Raw genomic sequence first — 18,010 nt, forward strand, 5'->3', positions numbered from 1 at the left:
GAAAAAGATAGTATTCTTGATAGCAGTAAAAACAAATCTGCAAGAACTACCTGAAGAATACTGTATTCTGAAGGACTTAAAAGACCTGAGTAAATGAAAATAAAGACTATACCCTTGGGTGGGTATTATAAAGTCCATTTCTTGCAAATTAATTTGCAAATTAAATACAAGTCCAGTAAAATTTTCAAAGTATTTTTAAAAGAAGTTGACAAACTAGTTCTGAAGTTCAGGTGGTCTTAATAAATGTATATAAAGCCAAGGAAAGTTTGAAAAAGAACTATGAAGGAGGACTTTCTTCACCAGATATCAAAGCCCAACTCAAAAGGTTAAAAATTAGTTTTAAGATAGTATAAAATCACTAATTGAGGAAATTGAAGGCTAGAAAGGTATGAAATGATTGGCTTAAGGTCATAGAGGTAGATAGGGACATTTTTCATGAAGTCCAAAAGTATTTCAGTTTCTGAACTGATCGTGAGTCTAACTTTTAGGAAAACTCTATTTGGGGATTTCTAAAAGACAATGTGTTTTGGGAAAATTACGCACTCAAGGAATCAACTTAGGGACTTCGACCAAGCTTGAATAGAGGTAGGTTAGAAAAGGAAAACACTTGTGCAAAGCTGCCAAGTCCTTGTGTGTTTCATATTCTGGCATCTTCTCTGTGAATGTAGCCAAATAGTTCATAGGTGGAAGGTGAAGAGAGTCCTGGGGCTTATCTAGGAACAGTAGGTAGGAATGCGTTAGAAACTTGGAATCAGTTGACAGGTTAGTTGATATTTTATTGATATTGTGAGTTAAAAGTTTGAAGTCAAGAAAATGGCCAATTTTAACTTCTTTTCCTTTTGTGCTTTAAATTTGTGGATGTTGTGAAGATGAATAAAAAGTATACACATGGGAGGGGATTTAGGGTTTAAATTGTGTGAAAATTTGGCACGGTTTGTTTTGTTTTTCATAGTTTTTTTTTTTTTTTTTTTTTGAGGGTGGTATGAGCTAGTCAGCTGCAGAACCTTCTGTTAGTGAACTGATAGCATCTAGGGTGGAGCTAAGGGCGGAAACATGTCTAATCACATACTCACCAACTTCCTGGCCCGAAGAAAGTTATCACCAGACAGCAGCTACCAGGCTAATTTAACTTTAGTTCTGGACAGGCACATCTGCAGCAATCATTTTCAAAGTATGTTTCTTAAAGAAGTTGTAGGCATTATTTGGCTTCCTCTTTCAGGCGATGTTTTCATGAATCCTCCAATTTGTGTGTGTGTGCGTGCATGCACGCGCGCGCATATGTGTTAGCCATTAAGGATTCCTTGAAGTACACATGTCCTCCATATACTCCATTTGGTATTCTTGAATTTGAAAGCACGACATCATAGATAATTTTTTGAGAAAATTTGTGCATACCTACTATGTGCAGTGCTGTCTGGACAACTTATGGGCTGTGTGGAAAGTATTAAACAGTTAGAAAAGACTAACTGCTATAACCGATTAAAAAAAGTTATCTCTGGGTGGGAGATTGAAGAAAAATTCTTAGAAGCAGTGGTAGCATTTGGGCTTGGGATGTGTAGGATTATTCGCTGTTGTTTTATACACAAATCTAGGCTTTGTTGAGGCACGAGTGCTCCATGGCACTTCCTTTTGGAGGAACTTACTGTACAAAAAGAAACCCCTGTGTATGTTTCTGAATGAATTTAGTCCTATCTGAGGGTAGATCTTGGAAATCCTTCCACTTGGGCTCATTGTCTTCACTTTTCTTATGTAAACACATCCCCCAGAAGTCATAGGAGAAATAAAAAACGCACCTTCTTTAAAAAAGAAATGGGGTGGCACCTGGGTGGCTCAGTCGTTAAGCGTCTGCCTTTGGCTCAGGTCATGATCCCAGGGTCCTGGGGTCGAGCCCTGCTTCGGGCTCCCTGCTCCGCGGGAAGCCTGCTTCCCCCTCTCCCACTCTGCTTGTGTTCTCTCTCTCTTGCTGTGTCTCTCTCTGTCAAGTAAATAAGATCTTGAAAAAAAAAATGGGAAGATCACAAGTTCATAATGGTATCGAATGGATGTGTTTTGCTGAAACAAAGTTACATTTTCAGTTATTTGTTTCTGTCTACTGTTTGCTGGGTGAACTCAGCACCGCAGGGAATACTATTTGCTGCAGTGAGCCCTTTCTAATTCCCAGTTCATTTTGTAGAGGTAACTTATCTGCTCAACTGTTGAAAGTCGGGCTTGGAACCAGGACCTGGCTCAGAGGCCTGCGAGCAGTGAGCAGTTGAAATGTCTGTTACGATCCCATGCCCTGGACCTCAGGGGCTGCTGTAGTAAGAGCTGTTCAGCCTCCCTTGTGGCCTTTTTATCCTGGATACTGAGTTGCCCTGAGCTTCGCTTTCTGGCTTCCCAGCCTTCCTGTTCTCTGTCCACCAGGGTTCTCTCTCTTCTCACTGTGCCTAGAGATCCAGACTCTCAAACCTCTGCCGTCTGTGTCCCTTATCTGTTCATGTGTTCTATCACCTTGCGGGTATTTGTAGGTCACCAGTTCCGCTTTAATTTGAAGACCGGCAGGGCAGCACTTGGGACCTCTCTGCCCTTTGTGTATGTTGCCTTTGGTTGCCTAGCGACCCGTGAGAGGACCAGTGAGGACTGGTGTGCTGGGGGAAGCCTGGGAGGGGTTCTCCGGTGTGGGCGAGGCTTCATGGGGAGGGAAAGCCTGAAGGGCCCCCTTCTTCCATTTCCTCTCTACACTTTCTCCCTTTTTTCTTTCCTTTTTTTTTTTTTTTTTTTTTTGTTCTTTATTTTTGCTTCTATCTTTGGCCCACTGGTGCCCATTAGGACCACAAAATCGGTGGCATAGATTGGTCGAGGAGTGAGGGACTTCCCAGAAAGGGAATATCTTAGTTTAGGTTTTCAGGGGCAGAGTCAACACGGGTCAGTTGAGAAGAATGGCATGAGGGTAAAGAGTTTCCACTGGAGCTGCATTTAGAAAATTGAGATGAGCTTCCTTTCCATGGTTTCACATGGCTTTGAGCTCGGGAGTCAGCCAGTGCAGGTTTTGAAGGCAAGTTTCCTATTCTGGCTGTCCTTTATTAGCTGTGTTATCTTGGGCAAGCTACTTAATTTCTTTGAGGCTAGTTCTTCCCGTGTAAATTGGGAATAACAATCTACAGCATAGGGTTGTATGCGGATTGTAGCAATAATTATAGAGCATGCCCCATTAGGATTTAACGTGTTCAGCTCGTTCACAGCTACCTGGAAAGGGGTTATAGCATTGAAAAGTGGATGAGGTCAGGTTATTGAGAAATCGGTCAAGAAGCCCAGATTTTGTGACCTTGTGTGTCAAAATTATAAATCCGATACTTAAAGTACATGGTTATGTTGGATTCATAACTAGGTTAAGAGTCTGTTATGCTTGCTGGCTGGTGACTTTTAACCTCTCTAAACCTTAGTTTCCATCTCTCTTGAAGAGAATGAAGATAATGCCTACTTCATGGAATCATAAGGTAATGTATACAAAACATGTGGCCCAGTGTCTGGCACAGAATTTGATCTAGAAAGGAAGCTCTTATTTTTACTTTACAGTAAACGTTAAGGCATGGCAAAAAGAGTAGCAATTTATGCTATAATAATGATTACATTGTGCCCCCTGTCCTTGGAACTGTGGCTGTTCCGCTTCCAAAATCTTTGACCCTCCTGTATTTTCCCAGAGAAAGTACAACAGTAGCATTAGCCTGTTATTAAATAGTAATGCTTTACTCCATTATTACTTTAGAAATTTCTATCCTTCAGAAGTTAAGGCTACTACATTCCTCAATGTACTGCAGTGTATGTGAGCATGAGTCTTACTCTGTCAGTATTCTCTGCTCCTGTGATCTAAAGATATATATGACTTTAATTTCTTTATCCCTAACATCCAGCGTGGTGATGTAACGTGTGCTAGGAGATCAATAAATGTCTCTTTAGTTTTGGTTTCCCAACTTTAAAATACTTTTCTTTCCATTGACAGTTATTTACCTGCGGTGACTATTTTTTGGTGTTTTATTTCACATTGAATGTTAAATTAACTCTGGATATGTGCCTGTTTACTGAACATGCCTTCTTTCTCCCGTTTTGTTGAAATAGCTAGTTCCCTTAGCTAAGGAATTTTGGTAAGATTTAGTGTATTTATCAAATACGAACTAGGTTCCAGACACTGTTCTAAACATTTTTACAAACATCAAGTTACTGAGTTCTCCTGACCATCTTATCAAATGAAGCACAGCTAGGATTCTCATTGTCTACCTGAGGACATCATCGAGAGGGTAAAGTAACTTGCCTGAGCTCGCACCACTTCATGATAAGGCCGGCATTTGAACCTGGGCTGCTGTTGACTCCGGCACTGGTGTTCTTCACCACCACTCTGCTCCCTACCATGCCAGGCACACAAAGGCTTCTCTCTTTCTGTCTCTTTCATGATAACGTCGCTTATATTGATTGCCTTGACCATGGACTGCTTTACAGATGGCGGCTTGGAGTTGAACAGCAACAGAGTGAATTCTAACAGCAGGAGAATTACATGTTGAAATGCCGGTGACGTGTGATGTCATGTGATGGTGATGACAGATGTTGGGTTGGCTGTTTGTGTTCCCCCGGGGGGCCAAATTGCCAACCTGGAAATAAGGGTTCTTGTGTTCAGACTCCAGGGTGGTGATTATTCCTCAGGAGGCAGCCATCCTTTTAATCTTGAGGTAGAAAATTAAAGTGAGTTTCAGTGAAGTGTGGTTTATTTTTAAGTTTTCTTTTAAATATTAGTTGAGAAGTTAATTAAGTACCTGGCCTGTGGATCCGGCTTCTTGCATTTCTTAGCTGTCCTCACCATTTAGAGGGAAGGTTTTCCTTAGGAAGATTAGATTAGATATTGGAGGGTTTGTGTCTTAGCAGTAAATCCTGAGCATCTGGGGTTCTGATTTGGTGGTAGGCTTGCGTAATAGGACCTGAACAATGTTAGGCAAACAATAAGGATCTCGGATCTGAAAGGCCTTTTGAAGAGAGTCTGAAGCTAACGTGTTTGTCAGAGTTTCAAGTAAGGCCCAGGAGGGCGGGCTTTCTCATTTTGCTTGCAGTGGTGTTTTTGTTTGTTGGTTTTTCTTAAAGTGCCTTAGGATTGCCCCAGGTATTAGAAGTTGTGTGGAGGTCTGGCTCTAAAGCCTGCTTGAAAGCAGTGATTGTTTTTTCGGCCCACTGATCCTTTGGAGAATCTGGTGAAACGTACAGGTAATCTTCCCAGAAAACACACTCAACCCTATTGTGCTCATGACTCCTTAAGGGCTACACACATAGGCTGTCCAGTTGATGGCAGTTCATCCTGGGGGCCAATTTACTACCCTCTCTTCTGGCTGTGCCCTCTTCTGCCTGGATTGCCTGGCTCCAAAATTCAGCTAAGTGGTTAGTTTGTTGCACTTAATATTCTTGCTTGCACCCCCAGGACTATCTGTGTTTTTAGAGTCTTCTGGACCCTGGGGAAGGGAATCTCAGAAGAGAAGAAAAAACCTCATACCCTGCTAGATACTTTCCCTGTAGGAGAGAGCTGTCAAGTGGACCCTGCTTTCTGGCCACCTGTCAGCCAGACAGGAACCAGTGCTGAAAGGGGTCCAGTTAATTAGCCTGTAAAAGCTCCCTGTCCTGCCCTGCCTTCCTTCCCCTCCTGCCACGCTGGATTCCCCGAGCTCACTCACCTTTATATACCTTGGCACATGCTGTCCTCTACCCAGAATGCCTTGCCCTTCTTCCTGCACCCTAGGAATGCCTGCTCATCTTTCAGTACCCAGCTCAATGGAAGCCTTTCTGCTCTCCCCTGGCACTCTCTTCCCTCTGTTGCCACAGTGACTTTTTTTAAAGGCCTGGGTTACAGCACACAATCCATGTTGTAATTATTATTATTTTTTTTTATATGTTTGGCAGAATCTTCCATGTGTAAACCAAGTGCTTGTCTTAATCATCTTTACTCACCCAGCATTGTCAGGTGCTAGATAGGCTTGCCTTCCAGCATTTAAACAGGTCGACTGTGGGGTTAGGCTGCCAGGATTCAGACCCAGACTTTGTGACCTTGTGATGAAGTTACTGAGTCATCTTGTGCCTCTGTTTCCTCAGCTATAGTCTTGTGAGGGAGAGAGGGGTGAGGAAGGTGGAGTCAATGTATAGTGTCGTGCCTGGCACATGGCAAAATATTCAAGTGCTAATCATTGTGATAGTTAATCATAATGTTAAGTAGTATTGAGTGAATGGAAAAACTCTTAAAAATAATCCAGCATAAGTGGAGGTAACACTAGACTTACAGAAGTTTAGTAGATTCTGTGTTCTCCAAGTTTAAATCCCAGTGTAGATCAGATAAATGAATCTAACATTTGTAAAGCGCCCCAAAGAGGCTTGGTGTAGTATACATCCCTACAGTCTATTCATCTCTTTGTATTAAGGTTAACTCTCCTCTATTTGAGGGCTTTAAGCCATTTGGAAGTAGGTACTATGGGACTATAACTTTTTTTTTTTTTTTAAGGAAATACAGTGCATACTATTTTGTCACAGTTTAAATGTGTTCAAACCTGGTGTTTTTCAAGTCACTTTTGGAGCAGCCTTGGCAAGCTTTGGAAAGTGTAGGGGGTCACGGCCATGTGTAGCCCCCACAGGTAACTCTGTTCTGTGGGAATCCATAAAAAGCAATCAAACGCATTTGCTTCTGCTTTTAAGACAAGTGAAAGGTGGTAAGAAAAAGGTCATTGAAAGTTCTTTCCTCTAAGGGTGTTTTATTTTGTGGGCAGGATAGAGGCATCCCGCTAAAGTCATGAATGTAATAATCCTATGTTAGAACTGGAAAGAATTTCACTAGCCCAGCCTCTTCATTTACAAATGAGGGAACCGAGGTCCAAAAATGGAGTGCGATGCCATCTAACATGGTGTTGTGGATGTGGGCCCGGTCCGTGCCATCAGTCCTCATGTGGATTCACGTGGATGGCCCTGGGGGGGGGGGGCCATATCGGGGTGCCTTTGTATCCACTTTCTGTGCAGGAGTGCCTGGCTGTCTTCAAGCACACAGCTGGCTCCTAGAAAGCCTTTCTGGATTCCCCAGGCAGTATCTCCTTTGTGCTTTCAAAACTAAATTTTGCCTAAATTAGAAGCCGTGAAATCCAGCCCTCCTGGAAGGGTATTTAGTTTTCCTTTTTAAAAAAAAGCAAAACAATTAAGTTAATGACAGTGTTGGAAGCCTTAACCATACCATCCAATGATTGATATACATGTTCCCAAATTTTTGTGCCGAAATACAAAAACAGTCTATAATCTTATTTTGTAATCAAAGTTTAGCCAATTACAGTAGGTCTCCATACATCCTTAAGCAGTCGGGCCCTCAAGTCACCCAGCAAGATCCCTTTTATCAACTTCTTGCAGCCATCTCCTTTCATGTTTTGGCTTCTTGTTCTACATAGTTTCTAAGCTCAGCAGCCCAATAATTTTGTACTATTCTCTCCAGGTTTCCATGTTCTTAAAAAATGGTATACGTTTTTGTCTGTTGTCTCCTTTTTCAAGATAATCGGTCAATTTGTGTCTTTAAATTTTTATTTTAAAGATTTAGTGCAAGCGGGGAGGAGTTGGGGGGAAAGGGAGAGGAAGAGACTCTCAAGCAGACTCCCCGCTGAGCATGGAGCCTGCGAGGCTCAATCCCATGACCCTGAGATCATGACCTGAGCCAAAACCAAGAGTTGGACGCTTAACCGACTGTGCCACCCAGATGCCCCTTTCTAAATTCCTTTTAAATTGAAAGAGGGAGGGTACTTTAGAAGAAATTACATAGTAGTTTATAAATTGAATGCCCTACCCCTAGTAACTTTGATTTCTAAAACAGCACTTTAGGTTGTAACTGTATGGAACTTATGCATAAACTTGGCAAATTTAAAAGTGAAATCACATATGTCCCTTTGCCACTGTTGACGATGTAGGAGAGAATCCTACTTACTGCTATATGCCTGTAATGTATCTGTAAGAGAAGGAACAAGTTGCATGTCATGATTCTCTGCTGTCATGTGGAACCAAGGGGTTTGAGAACTGAAAGCAGAGGCTTCGTTATGTGTATTCCTAAATGTATTTTTGGGGCACATTTTTCAGATCTTAGAAAATGAATCTTTTTTTTTTTTTCTTTTTTTAAGATTTTGAGAGAGAGTAAGAGAGAGCACAAGCAGAGGACAGGCAGAGGCAGAGGGAGAAGCAGACTCGCTGCTAAGCAGGGAGCCCGAATGCATGCGGGGCTCCATCCCAGGACCCTGGGATCATGACCTGAGTGGTAGGCAGGCACTTAACCAGCTGAGCCACTCAGGCGCCCCGAAAACCAATCTTTTAATGAGTTACTAATTTTTGATCCACTCCCCCAAAGTATATTAGAAAATATATCAAAGAACAGAAATAAAATAGTGACAGCATTTTTAAAAATTACTGGCATTTAAAGGCTATATGGAGAGAATTGTGTTTGAGTAGCTCTCTGTTATTAATTGGATAGGGTGGGGTAATCCGTGCAGCAGTCCTTTTGTGTGTGTTTGAGAATATATGGATAGTGTAACATCATTTTTAGTGGGCCAGATTTGTAGCCTTTGTCTCATCTTTATTGTCTCAGATATGGATGAAAGTGCGATGAATTTCAAAAATACCTGTCTCTTCATTTATTCTAAAAAGATATATTAAGTGCTTACCATGTGCTAGGCACTGTGTAGATGGCTAAAATTTAAAGACCAACTAATAAGGCTCTTAGGTGAAAGCAATGAAAAGTGAAGCAGATAATTAAATGCAATAGGTAAGTAATTATTTGTGAGTATGATTTTTATTTTTAATATATAAATATTTAAAAGTGGTTCTGGGGCACCTGGGTGGCTCAGTTGGTTAAGCGACTGCCTTCGAAGGCTCAGGTCATGATCCCGGGGTCCTGGGATCGAGTCCCACATCCTGGCTCAGTGGGGAGCCTGCTTCTCCCTCTGACCCTCTTCCCTCTCATGCTGTTTCTTGTTCGCTCGCTCTCTAATAAATAAATCAATGAAATCTTTAAAAAAAATTTAAAATAAAAGTTTTAAAAAAAGTGGTTCTAAAATGAACCAAGGCCTACTCCCATTAACTTGTATCTCTTCTCTCTTTCAATGATGGTGCCTATCAGTATACTTATCAGTGAGCATACAGTTCTGTTGTTATCAAGAGTTTTAACTTCCCAAAGATCACTTTTTTTTTTTAAGAACCAATCTTATTTGTTAACATAATTTGACAGAAAATCCTATAGGTCTTCAAACTCTCTCCAATAAAAAAGTAACCTTTTTTTTTAATCCCCACTGTCTGAGGAGATGCTCCAAGTCTTTGGTTAGATGGAAAACGGCAGACCCTTTGCCTGCATCTCATCTGCTCTGCATTGTTTTTTCTGTTTCATTTTGTTTTTTAATTCTTAAGCAGGAGATCCTTTCCTGAACCTCTGCTGATCCTGGTACTGACCACAGAGGTGCTCAGGACTTCTTTCAGTGTCCCTTGAGAATGTTTGTAGCAGGGACTACTTAATTCCTTCCTGGAGTGAAATGTTTTCATCCCACGAAACTATTGCTTTAACTTGTGTTACTGGTCTGTTTCGCCTTCCTATCAACCAAACCACTTCCTTACTTCCTGTGACTGCAACAGCCATATCCATGAAGAGAGTTATGGTAAAAAAGATGGTAATGTAAAAGTCGGATGGGTTTCGTTAATAGAGTGTGAGAATGTGGTGTGCAGGTTTGTATGAGTAATAGTCTACAATCAGGGTAATAGCTATTATAATAAAGGCAAGTACAGCTTCTGGCTCATTCATAACTTAGCAATAGTTTAAATTCATTATTTGTTATTCACTGCTTTATTGTTATAATAAGGCAAGGAATAGGAAAAATCATTACACAATTTTTTTTATTTGGCTAAATTGCAACACAGGAAAAAAACAAAAAGAAAAACCCTTTAGCTTAGACATTCCATTGACCCAAGAAAAATCACACACGCTCTGAAAACAGCTTTTATTTGGAGAGCTAGACTTTTCTTGAGTCTTCCCATGTGGATCATTCAATAGAGATCCAGTGCAAGCTTCTCCTCTAAAACGATGATGTCTTTTGCCTAAGAATAGACAGACCCTTCTTTCAGTATAGAAACCAGATAAGCTGTCCTACAGTGATCCAAATAGCTAGCGGCTTCACCCCCACCCCACCCCCAAACTTGACTAACAACACAGCAATATAATTTTACCGTTTAAAACTTGGCTGACCCAAACATGAACTTTCAAAGAAAACAAGAGTCATGACTAAAAGAGATTCCATTTCTTTCCGGGCCTAATTGAAGATGACTTTCCAGAACTTTGAAAAAACTTATTCTTCCATTGGCCACTTAATTGTGAAACAAAATAAACACCTACACGGGAGGTAAAATACAGAGTTCTCTGTGTTTGGATTTTAAAATACCCCCCCCTTTTTTTGGAGGGTGAGTTTTCTCTTTCTAGGGTTGTCATACATAGTTTGGAATAATTGATCAGGTTTTGTCTGAGGATTATACTCTGAATTTTAAGGGCAATGATTTAGGAATAACTCTAATATTCCATTTCTTAAAATCTGTCTTGTTAATTTTCTCATAATACCTCTTTATTCTGTGTGCCCTGGTAATGGTTCCAGGACTCTTAACTCTGGTGGGCCTGGCTTGTAGGCTCTTGCTTGTTGCACTGAACCATATCACCTCCCTTCTTGTGGATGCCTTTCCAAACATTTGGAAATGTGATCCCAGAGAACTGGAACAGTTTCGAGGAACCATAAGACAGTACTTAAGGTAGCACAACAGAGTGTTGCACAGGTTCTGAAGTCAGACAGGGTTGAGTTTAAATCCACACTCTGCTTTGAGGCTTTTTCTTTGGGTAAAATGAGCCTTACGTGTCTCATTTGTAAACCAGGGATAATTATATTTGCAGTGGAAGAATCACTGGGCTGATTGCATGAGCTAGTGTACGCATAGGATTGGATCAACTGTCTAGTACATAGGAGTTCATGAAATGGTAGTTTTGTTTTCAAGTAGGCTCAACGCCCAATGTGGGGCTTGAACTCACGACCCTGAGATCAAGAGTTGGATGCTCTATTGACTGAGCCAGCCAGGCGCCCTGGTAGTTGTGTCTCAGTTGGCTCATTATAAGCATTGACTTGACCTAAATTCCCATGTTCTGATTTTTGTCATTGTATACATGAGTCTTGTCATATATTCTATAAGTGATGCCTTCCAAGTGTGAGTTACTGCAAGAGTGAAATGACTGAGCAGTCATGAATGTTAGGTGGTCCTACACCAATGCAATGACTTCTGTGAGGTGATCAAGCCTCTATTTTGTTTGCAGTTTAAAAAAGGAAAAGTGAAAAAATTGCTTAGGGTCCTGAATCAATAAGTCACTACTTGCCAAGCAGTAAAATGAGGGAGCTACATTAGATGGTCTCCAAGTTACCTTCTAACTCTGAAATTCTGTGATTGGTATTAAGTCTAGTAATAGAACTGGGATCTTTGAACTTCCACAACTCTTAGGAAGTTAGTTGTATCAAGGATTATTACAAGAGTGGGGTTAAGGGAGTTACTGTCAGTGGTCTTTTGTGCCCACGAAGAACAGAAAAAGAAGTTGGTGTTTGATTCTACCATATTTGCAAAAATAGGAAGCACAACTCCATCCTTTCACACACAGTTTAGTTCTCCAAGTATAATTTTTTCTACTGGCAAGCAGTTTATGAAATTCCATTTAACCAGCAACTAAGGGCTGTCCTGGGACAAGGAAAGGAAAACCTCTCCATCCTCAGGGAATTTATAGTCTAAGCAAGACTGAATGCTGTAAAATGGAAAATGTCCTAAAACACCTTTCTAAGGGACAGATCTCCAAAGATGCATATCCATATGGTCCAAGTGGTTGCTAACTCCTTGGGAAGGTGCTAAGTTAGAATACATGCTCTCTGGAGGCCTTTGAAGGTGTGTTGCTTTCTGATTCGGTTAATTCTCTTTCATAAGTATTGTAGACCTTTGTAATCAGTAGTACTAGTATTTTATGATCTATGACTTTATAAGTTCAAAGCCTTTGCTATAGGGGCGCCTGGGTGGCTCAGTCGTTAAGCGTCTGCCTTCGGCTCAGGTCATGATCCCAGGGTTCTGGGATCGAGTCCCACATTGGGCCTCTGCTCAGCAGGAAGCCTGCTTCTCCCTCTCCCACTCCCCCTGCTTGTGTTCCTGCTCTCGCTGTCTCTCTCTCTGTCAAATAAATAAAATCTTTAAAAAAAAAAAAAAAGCCTTTGCTATAATTTAGAATTCCGTTCATATCAATAATCCTTATGAAGCAAGAGTACTGTGTTGGTGATACGCACAGATAAGTGGGAGCTTAAAGGGCGGAGGCAGCAGCCAATGGGGATGTGTTTGGGGGGGGTGATGATGAGTCAGGAAAGATGCCACATCAAGAATAATCTTGAAGAGGTTTCAGAGGTAAGTCATTGAGAGAAAAAGAACCTAAGGTGAGCTTATTTAAATCAGCACTATATTGATCCAAGACAGAAAGTTGTTTTTGGAATATGGGTAAATACAGGGAGGGAACAGCAATTTCTCCGACATGTTCTTGAATCCTTATTTGGAATTTCTAATAATTATTTATCCCCGTTTTTCTTTTAAAGAAGATAATTGTCTATAGTAAAATGGGCTACCTTGGAGCATAGAAAGCGCCTGGCACCAGGAAATGTTTCAAGGTTCAAAAAAAGTAATTACTTCAGTCTCTCCCTCAAGTCTGTTCACTTTTCCGAAATTCTAAACATTTCCTGGTGCCAGGCACTTTCTGTGCTCCAAGGCAGCCTGTTTTACTATGGACGGTTCTAATGGTTATACATTCCTAAGACCTTCCCCTGACTTCCATGCGTGGTACTATTTCTGCCTAGTTGGCCAACTACATAATAAACCTACTCCTTATACAGGGAAGCTCTAAAAATATTTTAAATGTGCTGTCAGATTTCTTATGAGCCTTGCTTCCCCCCCCCCACCCCCCGCCTTTCAGGCTTAACATCTCTACTTTCTTCAACCATTTACATACACCATAGTTTGCAGTTTCTTAGCAGACCTGATTGCTCACGTCTGGGTCTCCACCTTGTCCCTGCTAGTCTTCAGATAGAATTTTGTGGCCTTGAGCACAGCTCTTACATAATTTTTTCTACATGATTTGTTCTACATATAGAACAGGTTGGCAACTGTCATGTTTCTTGAACATTACTGTTATCCGGGACTACATTAGTTTAGCACGTGTCACCCTGTTTCCCTGCTTCTCCAAGCCTGGGGTATGCATGGTTTGCCACAGCTTTGCCTAGTGCCCTTGCATTCTTTCATGCAGTTACGGTTTGCTTGTGTTTTTGTTTTTTAAAAAAGTAGGATCCATTGTGTTGCATTGATAATAGGATTGGATTTTATACTAGCAGAGACCCTTGCTCCTCATGGGCACTTCATAAATGTTTCCTGAATGTAATTGAATAAGTAATGAACTTTTAAATGTTTAACCTTTAAATGTTAAACGTGTAGCAGTTTGACCTAGAGTTGCCAGGATTATAGATCAAACATTAAAATTGATCTTCTCACACCTGCCATTTGGATAAACAAATTCACTTCAGAAAAATTTTGCGGTAAACTTTGTTTGAATGCTCTTAAAAAAAATTATGTTTTTGAGGAAATGACTTACTTGTTCAAGTTTGTCTTTGAGCACAATTATAGTCTTCATTCCCATCTTCCCTTGCTGATAGTCTGATTGCTTTTGGTAAAATAATAGTTAATTAATAGAGTTCTCTAACAGTCTATAAAATTTTTAAACCAAATGCTACTCATAATTTTTCTTTCCAAGTTTAGGATGGTTGTTATAACCTTTATCAGGTACAGAATATAACTAAATAGATCTCTTTTCTGTCCTGCCTGTGCGGTGAAGTAGACGAATAGAGTATGTAGAACAAGAAGTTGATGGTGGTCATTATTGCAAGGATTAAGGAAAATGAGAGCAGGCATTTTACCTGAATGACATTCAGGTAAATGCCATTTTTGAAATGAGAATACCATTTTACTTGAAACTTTTAAGTAAGTGAATTGGTTGATTAAACCCTTGCTCAAGCAAAAGTGTAACTTGATTACCTTTTACAGAGGAATATGAGAATTACTATTTACTTCTGCAATTGGAATTACTTAGTTCTTTATCCTAACACATGGGAAGATAAAGGGAGAGGCATTTTAAAATGTACAGATACTATATTATTTTATCTTTTTATGTTTTTATTCCCTTTGCATTAATGGTATTCTTAGATAGATTGGATGTGCCACAATTTAGGTTAAGTTTGTGTTATATCCAGAGCTAGAGCTAGGAAGATGTGGTCTTATTTTAAATGCTGGGTTTTTGTTTTCTTTTCTCCAGAGGAGGAATTAACTTAGAAGTATCAAAAATTGTCTGATACTATAGTACTAGTGGTTATTTTGGCCTTTGTTATTTTAGATGAAGTTAACGTGAGTTGTAGTCACCATGCTCAAGGAAATAATGTTTGGAGGATAAAATTTGTGTGCATCATTTAAAAGCAAATCTCTTTAATCATAAAGCCAAAAGGAAAGGATGTGTTCTTTTTTCCATGTTTCCTGTTGGATCTTAAAGTAGAATCGGAGTCATGAATTGGCAAATTCCAAGAAATGAAGAAGTAATTTCACTCATAAAGCAAAATCTTTTCCTTTCAGAGCTCTTTCTCAGGATAGCGTAATGATGTGGAGGCACTGATTTTTGATTTACAAAGAATCTTGGAGCATCTGAGAGAGAGAACCTTAGGCTGACTTTGTGTAGTGATTGTCTCAAAAAAAGGAATATGGTGGTAAGAAAATCTTTTGACGTTCTGAAGATCTGTTTTTGTTTTTGTTTTTAATTTTTATTTTGGTGGCAGGGGCAGAGAATCTTAAGCAGGCTGTGCTCCTGACATGGGGCTCAATCTCATGACCTTGAGATCATGACCTGAGCCAAAATCAAGAGTCACACACCCAACCGACTGTGCCACCCAGGCACCCCAATCTGTTTTTCTAAAAGGAGAAAAAAAGTTCTTCCTTAGAGTTACTAATCTCCCATTCACTTCTATCTTGCTAATTCAGTTCCTTTTTAAAAATATAACTTAAAATTTAATTATGGTTTAAAAAATTTGCCATCTTAACAAGTTTTAAGTGTACGGTTTAATTAGTGCTAAGTGTATTCACAATATGCAACATCTCCAGAAGTTTTTCTTGCAAAACTGAAATTCTGTAAACAACTCCCCATTTCCCCTCCCCAGCCCCTGGCAACCCCCATTCTACTTTCTGTTTATATCAATTTGTCTACTGTAGATATCTTTTATAAGTAGAGTCATACAGTGTGTCCTTTTGTGACTGGCTTATCTCAGCATAATGTCCTCAGGTTCATCCATGTTGTAGCATATGTCAGAATTCCCTTTCTTTTTAAGGCTGAATAATACTCCATTGTATGTATGTACCACATTTTCTTTGTCCATTCATTGGTTGGGCATTTGGGTTGCTCCCATCTCCTGGCTATTGTAAATTATGCTGCTGTAAACATGAATGTGCAAATATTTCCTTGAGATCCTGCTTTCCGTTCTTTTGGATTTATACCCAGAAGTGAGATTGCTGGATCATAGAGTAATTCTGTGTTCAATTTTTTGAAGAATTGCCATAGTGTTTTCCAGAGGGGCTGCACCATTTTACATTCCCACTAAGTGCAGAAGGGTTCCAATTTTTCTCCATCTTCAGCTACCCTTGTTTTCTGGTTTTATTATTATATAGTAATTGTCAGTTTTTTGGGTTTTTTTAAAGATTTTATTTATTCATTTGACAGAAACACAGCGAGAGAGGGAACACAAGCAGAGAGAGTAGGAGAGGGAGAAGCAGGCTCCCCGCTGAGCAGGGGGCCTGATGTGGGGCTCGATCCCAGGACCCTGGGAGCACGACCTGAGCCAAAGGCAGACGCTTAACGACTGAGCCACCCAGGCACCTGTAATTGTCAGTTTTTAACACTAACCATAATCAATTTTGTAGTGTCCAGGGGTACACAGATTTGTGTGCAGTCTAAAAACCTAGAGTTTTAAATTGTTTTCTTGTTTGTAATGTTTGCTGCAGAGTATCATTGTTTCTTGATGTTCACAGCCAGTATGGGAATTTTTAACCTAGGTAGAAAAAACTGGAACATTAGCTAAAGTTGCAGATCTCAAATTTGGCACAACTATTAGGCTGACGGGAAAAAAAAAAAGTAAATTCAGTAGAACAGATTGTGGGAAAAGCATTATTCATGTCATAAGAGGTTACAAATAACAGGTGAACATAGTCAATGCACTGGGATGTTTCTTGCCCATTAATGGAAATGCTCCAGAGATTGTACAGTCAAGGAAGATAGATAAGGTGGTGGATCTTTTCAACTCTCTCTAGTATTTCACTTTTTCCATCATAATGCCTAATTTCCATCTTTTCTCTGTTTCAGAATCTAGGTAGTAGCAAAATGGTTCCTTGCTGTTATCTGAGCAATGAACCCTCCAAAAAATGAGAGGGAAAAATCTGTTTTATGTTTGATAAAACTGTCATCAATAGGTTTTTTTTTTATCCTCTTAATATTGCATAAGAAATAACAGAATCTACGTCCTACAGACTACATGTATTAGAGAATCAAGTAAACTTGTCTAGAGGAACACCGGAAAGCTCTGACCTAAGAACATGTAGGGGCTAACAATATTAAATACTTTTTTGGACCTTTGCTATGCCAAATGTTCCCTCTGGTGGTTTAGGCATAGGTAAGCCAAAATATGCAAAAACATTTCAGATTCTTTACACTCCATTTTTCTCACTCTCCACCTCTCCAGGTCCTAGTCGCTTTTCACCTTTGCCCTTGATTTTGTAGCACTCCCAAGTCCCTGGAAAGGTTTTCCTCCCTCGCCCCATCTCCTCTGACTCTGGCAGCTCCAGAATGAGGGTTTGGTGTCGCTTTATCTTGTTTCTCTAAACCTTCTTGGTCAGTCACAGCCTTCTTGTCTATTTTAATTACATTCCCCCCGAACCCTGTGTCTTCCTGGATCGCTTCCTGTCTTGACGTGACGCCTGTTCTTAGGTCTTCATCTTGCTGTGGGCTTTTGTCCCCTCCTGTGTGGAGCCTACAGCAAGGGCGGAGGCGGAAGCGGGTCGTGGTGCGCAGCCCCATTTCCGGTGGCTTTACCTGCGTCCGCCGCCATCTTGAGAGAAGGTCGGAGTGCGGGGAGAGCACAAATACCTGTAAGGGTTTTATTTACGCTTCGTTCAGCGGGAGGAGGGAAAGGGCAGAGGTTGGCATTTTGGGTGATATTAGTGGTTGAACTGGGGCTTCCAAGGAAAGACTTGGCGATTAATTCACCCTACTAGTGCGGTGCCTCTTAATCATTACTCCCCCCCCCACTATAACTTTCTTTTAACCCTGGTATTCATATGTCCCTTGAAACCTCCACTTGTGACAGTAAGAACGATGAAAACAGCATGTTCTTCGACACCCTTGTTCAAACAGTTGTGACAATGCCACTTCAAGCTCCGTTGTTTACTCACAACCCAGATCTGGAAGAATGTGCTGCGTGGACATTGGTTGTTTAAAAATATTAGCGTGACTTTGCCCAAAGTCTGTTTTTCCTTGAAATGCAGTACTTTCTTTTTCTGAAGCGTAACTATGGTTTTTAAAAGGTTGAAAAAATAAAAGGACTCCTACATTAATTTTGGTAATTATGGCTGGAAAACCACACACCTCATTTATCTGTGTGATGTAAAAAGGAAAGTCTGTATAGGTAATGGCTAAGAGTCCAGGCTTTGAACTGCTTGAGATGCTTTAATACTTAATCGTTGTTTTGTTTTGTTTTTAACCTTGGGCAGGTTGTGTAACCCTCCGTTTTCCCGTTTGCAAGATAGCTCTTTTTTCATAGGGTTATGGTGCGGGTAATTGAGTTGATAGAGGTCTACTCTTCTTACCTGA

General features: G+C 40.4%; 1 protein-coding gene across 13 annotated transcripts in view; it reads left to right on the forward strand.

Moving 5' to 3' along the window:
- RBPMS (RNA binding protein, mRNA processing factor) overlaps nucleotides 1–18,010 on the forward strand; it is a 173,333-nt gene that overhangs the window by 27,490 nt on the left and 127,833 nt on the right. For 6 of the 13 annotated variants that reach the window (XM_073902400.1, XM_073902404.1, XM_073902406.1 and 3 more), the window contains exons 1-2: nucleotides 2,954–3,034; nucleotides 3,441–3,476. The exons of the other annotated variants lie outside the window; for them this stretch is intronic. In XM_073902400.1, the coding sequence (XP_073758501.1) occupies nucleotides 2,969–3,034; nucleotides 3,441–3,476 (102 nt within the window). In that variant the 5' untranslated portion in view covers nucleotides 2,954–2,968. Of the gene's footprint in view, nucleotides 1–2,953; nucleotides 3,035–3,440; nucleotides 3,477–18,010 lie in introns of those variants that run through there. 13 annotated transcript variants of the gene reach the window in all.

This window comes from Callorhinus ursinus, unplaced genomic scaffold (genome assembly GCF_003265705.2).
Source record: "Callorhinus ursinus isolate GAN/ISIS: 27379988/994484 unplaced genomic scaffold, GSC_fseal_2.0 scaffold17, whole genome shotgun sequence".
Classification (NCBI taxonomy): Eukaryota; Metazoa; Chordata; class Mammalia; order Carnivora; family Otariidae; genus Callorhinus; species Callorhinus ursinus.